This window comes from Echinops telfairi, unplaced genomic scaffold, assembly GCF_000313985.2.
Source record: "Echinops telfairi isolate 266 unplaced genomic scaffold, ASM31398v2 ScPeMD7_2;HRSCAF=8, whole genome shotgun sequence".
NCBI lineage: Eukaryota > Metazoa > Chordata > Mammalia > Afrosoricida > Tenrecidae > Echinops > Echinops telfairi.
The window spans coordinates 6672578-6686041 of NW_022103898.1; the positions used below are offsets into that span (position 1 = coordinate 6672578).

General features: G+C 49.3%; 1 protein-coding gene across 1 annotated transcript in view; it reads left to right on the plus strand.

Annotated features, from left to right (window-relative positions):
• The window catches only part of EFCAB6 (EF-hand calcium binding domain 6), a 253365-nt gene that overhangs the window by 97341 nt on the left and 142560 nt on the right, over nt 1-13464 (plus strand). Inside the window, exons 9-10 of the mRNA XM_045290796.1 lie at nt 5886-5996; nt 11938-12043. Of these exons, the coding sequence (XP_045146731.1) occupies nt 5886-5996; nt 11938-12043 (217 nt within the window). The remainder of the gene's footprint in view (nt 1-5885; nt 5997-11937; nt 12044-13464) is intronic.

A 13464-nucleotide genomic window follows, 5' to 3' on the forward strand; every position in this document is an offset into this window, starting at 1 on the left:
GGAAGACTAGAAAGCTCCACACCAGCTTTCCCCTCTTATTAATGTAGTACATTGGTATGAGGCATTTGTTAACAATGAAGGAACCAGTACTGATTTTTGTTTTTTATTAGCTCGAGTCTATAATTTCTTCAGCGTTTGTAAGTTTTCCCTTAAGATCAGATTTCTGTTCCAGGCTTCCTTATAGGGCACCACCCCCCCCCCCCCATACATTTAGTCGTCTTGTTTTCTTCTAACATTTTCGGTTGTGACAATTTCTCAGACTTCTCCCCCCACCCCACCCCACTTTTTTTTCCCCGTCTTGGCAGCTTTGAGCATCACTGTTTGGATAATTTTGTAGACGGCCCCTCAATTAGGATTTGTCTGATGGTTTGCTCACGATGACACTTGGGTGATGTGCTTTTGAATCATGAAGTTGGCATGGAATACGGAGCATATCACGGACCGCCAGAAGAGCACACACATCTGTCTTGGAAGAAGTACAGCCAGAATGCTCTTTAGAAGCACGGATGGCGGGCGGGACTCTCGCTCACCTATGTTGGACACAGGAACAGGAGATGCCAGTCCCTGGAGAAAGACACCGTGCTTGGTAGAGGCTCCACTGAACAAGACGGTCAGCTCCACAAGGAGCTGGATTGACCCGGTGGCTGCAACAAGGGGTTCAAACACAGGGAAGATTGTGCGCATGAACCCGGCCCGGGCAGTGTGTGGTTCTGTTGAACGGGGTTCGGCTGTGAGTTGGAATCCACTGAACAGCACCTCACAACAGCAATGTATTTTGAGGATGAAGGCCATTGTGTCTGTGGATGGATACCCTGTGGATGTTAACTTAGGCATCAACTTCAACCACCTGGCTGGATGTCATGTTTACCAAGTGTCTCTTCTCTGTCTCTCCCCCCATTCTGTCTGTACTCTTTAGGAGAAACTTTCTGTGTGCAGAAACTTAAGGAGTTAGCATGATACTCTACCTCTTCAAGAGCATTAGAAGCTACACCGATTATTTGGCATTTTCCTCTATGGACAGCGTCACTTCTCTCCCACGGTATTTTTATTACTTATGCAATAATTCTTTTTAATCGGTCTGGCCTCGTGCCTCACTATTCTTCTTCTGTCTTTAGGATACTTAACGATGCTTCTTCTTTGATGACCGATGCAGGTATTCTTTTATCTTCTTCGGTTTCTGGCATGTGGTTTGTTTGGTCCCAGCAACTTGGTTCTGACTTGGAGTGATCCATCGAGTACAGAACCCAACACGGTCATCCGGCACCATGCCCCCATCATCGCGCTGCTGGAGCCCATGGTCACAACCACAGCGGCAACCCATTTCACGGCAGGTCTTCCTCTTTTCCTGTGACTCCGTGTCATCATACCAGGCACGGCGTCCTTTCCCAGGACTGGTCTTTCCCGACGGCATATGCAGCATGAGTGAGCCCAACGAAGCCGGGCCCTCCAAGGACCATTCTGGCCCTACTTCTTCCAACACAGATTTGCCCTTTCTCCTGGCAGTCCCAGCGGCAGTCACACAAGTCTCCGCAGCACCACGATCCACGCATCAATTCCGCCTCGGTCTTCCTTGTTCACTGTCCCACTGTTACATGCAGATGAGGCGACGGAAAACACCATGGCTTTGGTCAGAGGCACCTCAGGCCTCAGAGTGACATCCTTGCTCTCACACTCTCAAGAGGTCTGATGTTTTGGTTTCCTTATGTTGAGATATAGTCCCTGAAGGTGGTGATCTTAGATCCTTGTCAATCAGTGTTCCGAGTCCTTTTGTAGAGAGATATCCTCCCTGAGTGGTCATGGGCCATCTTTAATGGGACGAGTCTGGACTCTTCCCATGCAGCAAGAAAGGCCGCATCATTTGCCTATCACCACTTGTTACTGAGGTATAGGATTGCTGATGGATTGCTTCTTTCATTTATGACATTTATTTTTGAAGGCTAATGGTCTTGAATACTAAATTCTGGGCATTTTACCACCGTTCTTTCTACCAGTTCGTGATGTGCTACTCCTTTGGGATTTCCCAGTTTGAGAAGTCAGCGATCAAATGGTTGCCTTTTTGAATATAATGAATTTCTTTTTGGGGGGGTGGGGGGTAGGTGAAGCATCCAAGGAATAACCTATTTGAATTTGACTGCCAATGCTGTAATTATGGTGTGCCTTGGCATGGTCATTGCATTTGCATCCTCCTTGGGGTATGCTAAGCACCTTAGATCTTCCATCAAATTTTGGCACATTTTGGCCATTGTTGCTTCAATATTTTTTTGCTAGCCTGTTATTTCCCTCCTCTGTACTAGGGACTCAAATTGCCTTCAAGAGAAAGCATTTAGCACCATACGAGAGGGCTTCAGAGAGTGTGTGGGAAGATTCCGTGATCCTTTCATTCCACTTTCCGATGAACTCTTCAAAGCCTTCGCGTGTCACATGGCCCGAGGCTCTGTTTAGGTTCTAAGCAGACTGTCTCGTGTTCTCACGCCGGATGGTTTCCGTGGAGCCCTTTACGCTCGCCTCTGTCTTTTCTTCTGGGAAGTCCATCTAGTGAAGTTTCTGGTTCAGATATTCTTGTCTTCGATTCTAGAATGTTCGTGTCGTGTGTTCTCTGCTTCCATTTCCTGTTGCCGGCTGATGTTTCTTACCCTGGGCTCATCGTGACCATGTTCTCATCTACTTCGTGGAGAGCAGCCGAAGGCATTGCTGCCAAATCTCTATCAGTCTGATAAGGTGAGGATTTGGGTCACCTTGCATCTTCAATGTCTTCGACGCCTTCTATATTATTTTTTTCCATACGTACCACAATTTTTCATTGTATATGGGACATTTTGAATGTCAACTTGGGGAGACTCTGGATCCTGTCCTGTTTCCCCCCCTAATGAATATCACTTCTTTTCGTAGGCAATCATTTGGGTTGGGGTCTGTGGCAGTTACATCATCTCCTGTCAACTTGTGAAGGGGTGGAGTCTAGCCTGTCAATCAGGTCATAGCCAGTAGGCCTCTGTGTGAGCATGGCCTTCTCCTGAGGATTCTGCGAACTCCTGTCTTCCTCCCTGGAGGTGGGATACATACTCTCTCTGCTTCGTCTCCACGAGAGACATTTCTGTTAACAAGCCACATGGAGCTACTCTGATGGAGCCAGAGTTCTGGAGCTGGAGGAACCACGTGGAGAACCACGCCAGTGCTGAGATGCTTCCCCCACCGCTGGATCCATGAGACTTTCCACCCACTGGCCTGTGATCTTCCTGCTTTTGGCGTCATGGCATGTGTTGCGTGAGTCTGAAGAGGAATTTACAGACTGGTATCGGACCTATGGACTAATATCGGACTTACAGACTTGATCTGGACCGGGCTGGGATGTTTTCTTAACATACAATTACTCTTTGGTACAAAGCTCTTTCTTACACACATGAGAGCGTCTCTGGATTGGTTTCGCTAGTCCCTCCAGACTCACACAGTGTGTAACAAGTGGCTTCCTTCCACCGCCTCTGCACTGTTCTTTGGGGTTCCCCGTGACGGAGGCTCTCACGTCGGCATGCTTCTGCTGAGGACACGGGCGTCTGCACCTCCGTGGGTGCTCAGCTCCGTTCCTCCTCAGCCCCTGGGAATTATCAACAGCGGCAGGTCTGTTCCTCCTCCTGAGGCCTCCTCCGGGCAGGAGCATAGGCAAGTCCCTCCGGCAACTCCTTCTATGGGAATCTGGCTCCCATCTACCATGTCCCCAGTTGCTGGGGCAAGTTGAATGAAGCTGTCAGAGAAGAACCAGATAGATGCCCTTCATCTTCCCTTTTGTTCTAGGGCTGTGGCTCGCAGCATGATGATCCGTGCCTCCGTCCCCGTCCCCCCAGCCCCCCCCACCCCCCAGCAAAGACTTCTCTCTGACCTGATCTTTTCTGGACTCTTGACACAGAAAGGGAGTTAAATTCTGTCTAAGTAGCTCTTTCTCAGCCACTGACGTTCAACCATCAAATAAGCAAGTCTCTCTTATGTTCACACTCAAGGCTCCTATCTGTGGTCAAAGGACTTCAGACACTATGACCTCTCTCCACCCGCCCAGGGACAATGGGTGGGCTACTGGTCCTGTAGCCGACTGGTCACATACCCGACTGGTGATGGGCTCTGTTCTGATGACTTCAGCACCACTCGGTTCTGACCTAAGTCAAATTCCTCATCTTTTTAAGTTGTCACTGTCCTTGCCTTTTATTTTCATTATCTGCCACCCTGTGATGTCGTGGGTTACGATGAGCCGTGCTACTAACCACAAGGTCAGCAGTTCAAACCCAACAGTCGCTCTGAGGGGGAAAGATGAGGCTCCCTATTCCTGTTAGGAGTTGCAGTCTCAGAGACCTGGAGGGCCCTTCTGTTCTGTCCTGTTCAGGCGCTGTGGGTTGGAATGGACTTGGCGGTGCTGAGAGAGCTTTTGTCAACCCGAGTTTTGTGTCTGGGGGATGTCAGCACCAACTGATGTTCTGTGAGATGCTGTATGGGATTAGAAGTGATGTGGCCGCCAGCACGCTTGGTCACAGCTCGAGCAGGTCCTAAGCTGCCGGGGACTCCCTGTCCACAAATAAGGGGACATTACCCAACACTCACTGGTGGTCGAGAACTAAGACTGGGGGTGTGTGTGTGTCTTTTCTCTGTCACCACTACTCCTGACAGCCACCGTCACAGGGGCTGCTGTCACTGTTCTTCCCTCTTACAGGTGAGTCAAAGGACTCAGGGTAGTAGGCGTCGTGGTGGCTTACTGGTCATGCATTGGACTTGGACTCGAAAGGTCAGCGGTGGGACATCGCCAGCTGGGCCTCCCTTTCCCTGGAAGCAGCGAAAGTCTCAGAAACCCACGGGGGCTGCTCTCCCCATCCTTGAGGGCGGTTGGAGCAGGAGCCACCTCGATGCCACAGTGTCTGTTTGGTTGGGGGTTTGCCTGTGGCCACTGTGGGCAGGGAAGGGGCAAGCATTTGGCCTTGGGTGACGCAGAAGCCCCAGGTTGTGCTCCCTTGGCTTTTTCCCACTGGCGTCCCCCAGGGGCCACTGGGCCCGCCCGAGTCATGGCACCATAGCCGACTAAGGAAGTTTGCTTTAACAATAATGGTGTACGGTTTTTTTTTTAAGTCTCTGGCTAAGCCTTGAAGGCCCCATTCGTTTCGCATCATTGTCCTAACAAGTGACCCCAGTACCCTTGGCTTAAGACCACACACACTTCTCAGCTTCTGTTCTGGAGGTTGGAAGCCCAGCACGTGTCTTACGGGGCCAACATCTAAGTGTGGGTAGGACGGACTCCTTGGCTGCAGGTTCCCCAGGCAAATCCGTCTTCTTGCCTCTTCTAGCTTCTAGAGGCTGCCCACTGTCGTTGGCTCCTGATAGCCGCCCTCCATTGCTAAAGCCTACAGAACCATCTCTCTCTGACTTTTCCTCTGCTGTCACCACATTTCTGACTGCAGCCCGTTGTAAGCATTCATGTGGTCACCTGCATGCCACCTGGCTGGCCCAGCATGCTCTCTCCAGCTCAAGGCCCATTACTCTGATCACACCTGGAAAATCCTATTTGCCAGGGATTAGGACGTGGGCATCTTGAGGTGGCTGCTCTTCCCACCACAGTAATTGAGCAAAACGATGCATTTGAAAGAACTAATTCACAGGCACCACAAGTTCAATCAGATCCCTTAGTTTCGTCCTCCAGCGTGGCTGCCGTTTACAGACTGGGAAGACATGGTGATTAGAATCAGTGTTTTGTTTTTCTTTGCTTAAAAAAATCCATTTGTGACACTATTTTCTGAACGATTTTGAAGCGTCACACAAATTCATTGCTGCCATCTTCAACTCAGGATTGAGCATCTAATTTGGGCAGTGTTACAGGGGAATATGGTGAAAGTAATATCTCTGTTTTTTAAATCCAGGCTTGGACTTAACCCCACGGTGAAAATCAATTGGAAGCAATTTCTAACATCATGTTATGACGCTCCGGGGCTGGGTGTCAGCAGCTCCATCCCCTGGCCAAGAAGAAACAGGTCTGTAAGCACCCAAACCCCAAGCCCACACCTTGGCCCCTTACGCCCCAGCCCCCAACAGCAGTTACCTGTCCCTGGTGGCCTAGTGGTTTCGCATTGGGCTGCTAACCCCAAGGTCAGCAGTCTGAAACCACCAGCCTCACGTGGAGGCCAGAAATACAATAAGTGAACAACAAACCCCACTGCCCATGAGTCTTTTCCAACTCACAGTGACAATCAGAGAGAGTAGACTGCCCCGTAGGCTTTCCTAGGATTTAACCTTTAAGCGCAACCACTCCTCTGTCAGTTTGCCTTACGGTGGGGACTTGTGGCTGGAAGCTCTGCTGCCAGTGTTTCAGAACCAGCAGGGTCCTCCCTGGCGGGCAGGTTTCCAGGGAGCTTCCCGACTAAGACGGGCTAGGAAAAAGGAAGACGCGATCTGCTTCTGAATAACTATCCCCTGGAAGCCTTATGGACAGCAGCAGCACATGGCCGGAAGATGAGCCCCTTAGGTTGGAAGACCCTCGAGGTGTGCCCAGAGAAGAGCTGCCTCCTCAAGGTAGAGCCAACCTCGTGACGTGGACTGAGCAAAGTTTGGGGGACCCCACTTGGTGACAGTAGCACCAATCAAGATGAGAAGGAATAGCCGCAAACATCGGTTGGTCATTGGAACGTGGGCAGCAGGAATCTTGGGATACTGGAAGTCAAGAATGAAATGGAACACAGGCAGATTGACGTCTTAGACAGGAGTGAGCAGAAATGGACTGGCGTGGGCCATTGTGCACCCGACAATCCGATGGTCTGTACCTCTTCAATTTGCCCTTCTAAGCGGAACATCTCACAAAGGACATTTCAAGATCTAAACTGAAGCACAAAGCTGTCAATGATCAATGGTACCCACTAAAGGTACCCATAAGCCTTCAGGATTATATGACTGCCATTCAAACATTTGCACCCACCATGAAAGCAAAGCTGAGAAAGCTGGAGATTCTCACCAACTTCTACAGTCTGAGGTTGATGAAGCATGCAACCGAGACGCACTAACACTGACTGGAGGTTGGGAAGCGAAACTTGGAAACATGCGAGAAGGAACAGTCATTGGGAGATATGGCCTTTGTGATAGAAACAACACTAAAGATTGCGGGACAGAATTGTCGAAAATGTTTGTTTCTTCAACAAAATGAACAGCAGCAACTATACACATGGGCTTTCCTGAATGAACTACAAGCAAAAAAAACCAAACCAAAACAAAACAAAACCCAAACTCACTGCTCACAGCCATTTCAACTCATAGAACAAGGCAGAACTACCCCTGTGGGTTTCTGAGACTGTCACACGTCACAGGGGTAGACACCCTCATCTTTCTCCCGTGCAGTGACTGGTGGTTTTGAACCACTGGTCTTTCCATTAGCAGTGCAACGTGTAGCCCCACCATGCCACCAGGGGTATACGAGAGTCACATTGATCTTATCTGTGAATGAGACCATGGAGACGTGCTATGTTCATTCAAAACAGCTCGAGGGTCAACTGTGGAACAAACCATTCCTTTCTCATGTGCAAGTTCAGACTGAAGCTAAAGAAAATTAAAACGCATCCGCGAGCACCAACATACACCCCGTGAGTATTTTCTCCCTGAGTCTAGAGAGCCCCTCAGTCATAGCGCTGACACACTGAATGCTAATGATCAGAGGCCAGATGAGTTGTGGAATCAGTCAAAGGCATCATACTTGAAAAAAAGACAATATGAGACTAACAGCGTCTGGGGACTTAAAGGCTTGAAAGTAAACAAGCGGCCATTTAGCCCAGAAGCAACAAAGCCCACATGGAAGCAGCACACCAACATGTGTGGTCATGAAGGGACCAGGCTTCAAGCACCAAAGGCGGGGGAGAAAAAAAAATCATATCGAGAATGAGGGTGGCACATGATGGGGACCCAATGCCCATCTGTAGACAATTGGACATACCTTGCAGAGGGGTAGTGGGGAGGAGATGAGTCACTTAGGGTTCAGTATAGCAATAATGAAACCCACAACCTTCCTCTAGTTATTAAACGCTTCCTCCCCCCAACTACCAGGACCCCAATTCTACCTTGCAAACCTGGTTAGACCAGAGGGTGCACAGCGGTACAGGTGGGAACTGGAAACGCGGGGAATCTAGGACAGATGAACCCCTCAGGACCAGCAGTGATAGTGGCAATACCGGGAGGGAAGGGGGGGCTAGAAAGGGGGAATTGATCACAGGGATCTACATATAACCTCCTCTCTGGGGGATGGGCAACAGAAGGGTGGGTGAAGGGAGACGCCAGCCAGTGTAAGATAAGATATAATAATAATTTATAAATTATTAAGGGTTCATGAGGGAGGGGGGAGGGGGGAGGAAGGGGGAAGGGAAAAAGGAAAATGAGCTAACTCCAGGAACCCAAGAGGAAAGCAAATTTCGAGAATGATGAGGGCAACAAATGTATAAGTGTGCTTTACACAATTGATGTATGTATGGATTGTGATGAATTGTATGAGCCCCAATAAAATGATTTTAAAAATGTAAACAAATACAGAAAGGAAAGAAACGTGGTGGGGTGGGGGTGGGGAATGAACAGATGTCAGAAGAGACTCTGAAACCTGCTCTTAAATGTAGAGTCTCTACAGCCGACGGAAGAAACAATGAAGCAATAGGGCTGAACAGAGAATCTCAAGGGGGCAGATCCAGAAGATAACGTATTATAATGAAATGTGCAAAGACCCGGAGTTAAAAGAGAGAGAGAGAGAGAAACACACTCAACATTTCTCAAGCTAAAAGAACTGAAAAACAATCCAAGCTAAGAGTTATAATACTGAAGGATTCTGTGGGTGAAATATTGAATGAAGGGAAACATCAAGAGAAGATTGTAGAAAATCAGCCAGTGTACCAAAAAGAATCGGTCCAAGTTCTACCATGTCAGAAGATAGGGCACCATCAATAGCTGGTGATCCTGAAGGAAAAAGTCCAGGCTGCACCGAAAGCCTTCGCCAACAACAAGGCTCCAGGAATTGATGGGCTATCACTTGAAAACATTTCAACCACAGATGCAGGACTGGAGGCTTACTCGTCTCTGCTAGGAAATGTGAAAGCTACCTGGCCAGCCGATTGGAAGAGAGCCACGTATGTGCCCCTTCCAAAAAGAAGATGATCCGACAGAATGCAAAGATTATTGAACGGCATCCTTAATAACACACACACACGATTTGGCTGACAATAATTCAAAAATGGCCACAGCAGTCCATTGACAAGGAAACTCAAGCTGAGCTCCAGCGAGGACAAGGAACAGAAGAGATCTCTGCTGGTATCAGATGGATCTTGGCTGAAAGCAGAGGATACAAGAAAGATCCTGACCTGTGTTTCATTGACGAAACCATGTCATTTGACTGAGAGTTATAACAAATGATGGATACCATTGTGAGGAACAGGAATTTCAGAATGTGTTTGTACGGAACCTGTACCTAGACCAAGAGGCAGGTGTTTCAGCAGAGCAAGGGTTATGGCACAACTTAAAATTTGCAAGGGTCTGTCTCAGGTTTGTATCCATTTACCTTCCTTATTAAGTCTGCAGGCTGAGCAAATAATCCTAAAGATTGGATGATAGGAACAACGCCTCGTGAGGATGGCAATACATGGATGGCCCGCCATGCCGAGTGGAAGCAAAGAGGCAGGGAAGCAGTTGCGGATGCAGATCAAAGACTATCTCCTTCCGTGTGGATTACACCTCAGCAGAAGAAAACCCCAGTCCTTACAACTGGACCAATAAACCCGATGCATGGAGAAAAGCTTGATGTTGTTATGGATTTAATTGTGCTTGGATCTATAATTAATGCCCATGGAAACAGCAGCCAAGAACTCAAACCACATATTGCCTTGGGCAGGAGCCCTGGAGCATCACGGTCCCAAGTTGGGCTGCTAATCGCAAGGTCAGCAGTTCAAAACCACCAGGAACTCCGCAGGAGAAAGACGGGACTTCCTACTCCCGTGAAGAGTTACAGTCTTGGAAGCTCACGGGGAGAGTTCTTCCCCGTCCCACTGAGTCCCTAGTAGTATCGACTCAATGGCAGTGAGTTTGGTTTCTGCGTTTTTGTTGCACTGGGCAGATCTGCTGCAAAAGATCTCTTGAAGTGTTGAAAAGCAAAGTCGTCGATCTGAAGGTCAAGGTGCACCTGGCCAAAGCCGTCATGCTCTAAAGGCCTCATAAGCACGCGAAAGCTGGACGGTGAACGGGAGGGCCTATGGAGGAGCAGGGCTTTGCAGTTGTGGTGAGGATGCAAACGTCCCAGGGGCCGCCGGAAGAACGCACAAGCCTCCGCTGGAAGAAGCCCAGGCAGAAGAAGGCTCCTTGGAAGTGAGGATGGTGGGACTTGGTCTCACGCGCTTGGGAAATGTTGCCAGGTGGGGACCCTCCCTCAGAGGAAGACAACCTATATGGGATCAGCAAAAAAGGAGACCCCTGGTGACATGGACTGACTCCGAGGCGGCCACAAGGGGCCCAAACATCACAGCCATGGTGAAGACCAAGCTGCGCTTTTGTTCTCTTGTACAGTCACTAGGAGTCAGAAAATAACAACCACACTCTTTTAAAAAAAATTTTAACAGTTTCATTGGCTTGCAACGCACACGTCATACAATTCAATAGTTCTTCATGTTAAGAGGAGTTGAACGACCATCACCAAGATCAATTTTCGAACACCCTCTTCTTTCTTGTGCACATCACCCTTAGCTCCCCATTTCCCCCACCTCCCCTGGCACACCCCCAAGAAACCATTCTTGTAGTTACTGTCTCCACAGATTCCATATCCAGAAAGCATAGTAACCCCCCACCCCCACCCCAGCCCCCAAATTAACAACAACAACAACAAGCTTTAAGTGAGCAGACAGGCAGGCCTTTTCTCCCACTGGGTGGATTCGAGCCACTGACCTTTTGGCTAGCCTCAGAGCACTTAATCACTGCATCAACTGTGGAGGCTGCCAAATAGCTACCGTGCGTAAGACAAAGAATCGTTCAGCTCCAAACGCCCATGGGCTGCCACGGAGAAACCCTCACAAGACGTTCCCATGCTGGTGTGAGTGGTCTTTAAACAGACAAAGCTCCCAGGGGTGGCGTGGGGAGCTCAGATTCAGGGGACTCATTTGACAGTTGCTAAAACGCCGTGGTAGGTATGTACGTGTGCTTACATGCTTTACACAGCCGGAGAAAAGCTAACAGGGCCATGTAGACACAGGAATAGAAACCCTTCCAAAATCAGCAAGTAAGCTGATTCACGATCATCCTTTCAATTGAGAGAAATGAAAACCAAGTGAACAGAAGGTGGGACCCCAGTATTTTGCCATCTAATGAAAAGCCCCCGTTCTGATCAGTCTCTATTGAAGTTGGTTTTAATCTCCAGAGGGAACTACCGTGGGCCTTCCGGAGCACACAGTGGACGACGGCCCCTGAGCCCAGGATATGAGAGCAGGAGGTGATGCAGGAGGAGGGTCTGATGGTCTTGATGGTGTTGGCTCTTGGCGGTGGGCAAGCAGAGGCTGTGAAGGTTGTTAGCCTGACAGCACTCAGTTCTCACGTGGGCAAATGTGCTGCCGGCTCTGAACTTCCCACCGCAGCTGAGCAATCAGTGTCTCCTCGGAGTGAGTCAGCATGGGTTGGGGGGGGTAGTCTAACAAAGCTAATTGGCTGCAGTGAGACTCGACCTCACCCCCCCACCCCACCCCTGCCGCCATCTCCCTGATGAGTGGAATCGGTGACAGATCGACCCACATAAGCACATGACAGGTTCATGAAAAAAATAAACCATCCACAAGTAAACCATTCAGAAGGCTATTGCCTAGGTGCGCATTGTTATTATAATTATTATCATTTGCATTTGGACATCAGGAGGTTCATGAACATCATCTTATTCCTGTCTCTCCCTTAATCCTTTTGTAGCTTCAACTCCTGTATCAGCAACTCTAGAAATCAACCTTACAAGGAAAACGTGATCACCAAGTTAGCTAGACAAGCAGAAGATCGCATCTGCTGCTTGGAGAAGGCCTTCCTGGAAGCCAGCAGCGTAAGACTGGGCGCCCTCCCTGCCGCTCAGAATGCGATCACTCAGAATGCCAGGAAGGAAAACCGCAGACCCATTCGTTTCTCCGACAAACTCTCTCAAAATCCACTGCCATCGGGTGGGACCCGACTCTAGGACAGGGCAGAAGTAGCCCCCGGGGTTTCCGAGACGGTAACTCTTTATGGGAGCAGACAGCCTCTTCTTTCTCCAGAAGGGCAGCTTGTTTGTCTGGCATTACACAGGAGCTCCTCTTTCACGGGAATGCTGGTGTTAGGAAGCGGCATTTAGGAGACTTTTGATAAATCAGAACGGTCCCCAAGTATCGTATTTCCTGAGCACAATTCAGTAACTGCGTCTCTCTTGTAAGTAGCGGAGAGGACAGCGACTCACTTTCCTCAGATGCAAATATGACCAGGTAGAAAACATTCACAACAGCTAGAGAGACCCTGAGCTTCCCGATCAGCCTTCCAAAGAGGAAGTCTGTGAGCTACAGGAAGTGCTCCAAGAAGCAGCCCACATTTCCTGGATGTGTACTTCCAGGTCTGACCATTTGATCTCTGAACACCACACCTCTTCTCCTCGGCGTCCAAGTACAGCGCAGACGCTGAGATTTGGGGTCACGTTCTCCTGCGGAGACGTTTAGCTAGCGTGCCTACAGTAGTTAATTCTTGAGACTCCTTTGCGACTTGGCCTTTCTGCATGAACACTGATACTGAGTGCTTACTCTGTACCAAACACTGACTGTTTTAAGCACTTTGCTTGTGTTAATTCCTAGAAGCTTCTCAGGAAATGAGCACTGGGGTTGATGTAACTGGCCTGAGGTGACCCAGCCAGGGAGTGGGCTCCTCCTGGCTCCCAGCATACACCCAGAAGCACTTGAGTGAGTCAAGTACTGGGTTAGCTCCCTCTTAAGTGGAAGCTCTGTGCGCTTACCCGCTTCGGGTTGTACTTAGTACACTGAAGAAGTCATTCAATTGACATGAGTAGGATCTTCATCCCCGGTACAGCAGGGCACAATCAGAATACTGACCGCGTCACGTTTCTGGTGTGCCACTCACCCTCCGATCCACAGACACATCACGCAGGTTGAGAAGTGTGTCCTCACTCCATGCTGGGCTGCGTTGGGTGCTGTGTTAGGCCAGGTTGACTAAAGAAATAAGTCCAGGGTCACTCAGATATGTATAAGAAAGAGCTTTATATCAAGAAAGCATCCCAGCCCAGTCCAACCCAAGCCCATAAGTCCAATACGAGTCCACAAGTCCCTCTTTAGACTCGCACAGCCACATGCAATGATGCAGGACGCACGCCGATCAGAGGCCGGTGGGTGTAGGGTCGTGTGGATCCGAGGTCAGTGGAAACATGGCAGGGCGACGGCAGAGCCCCAGCAGGCAGGAAGGCAGAGTGGCAGTGGGAAGGAGGTTCCC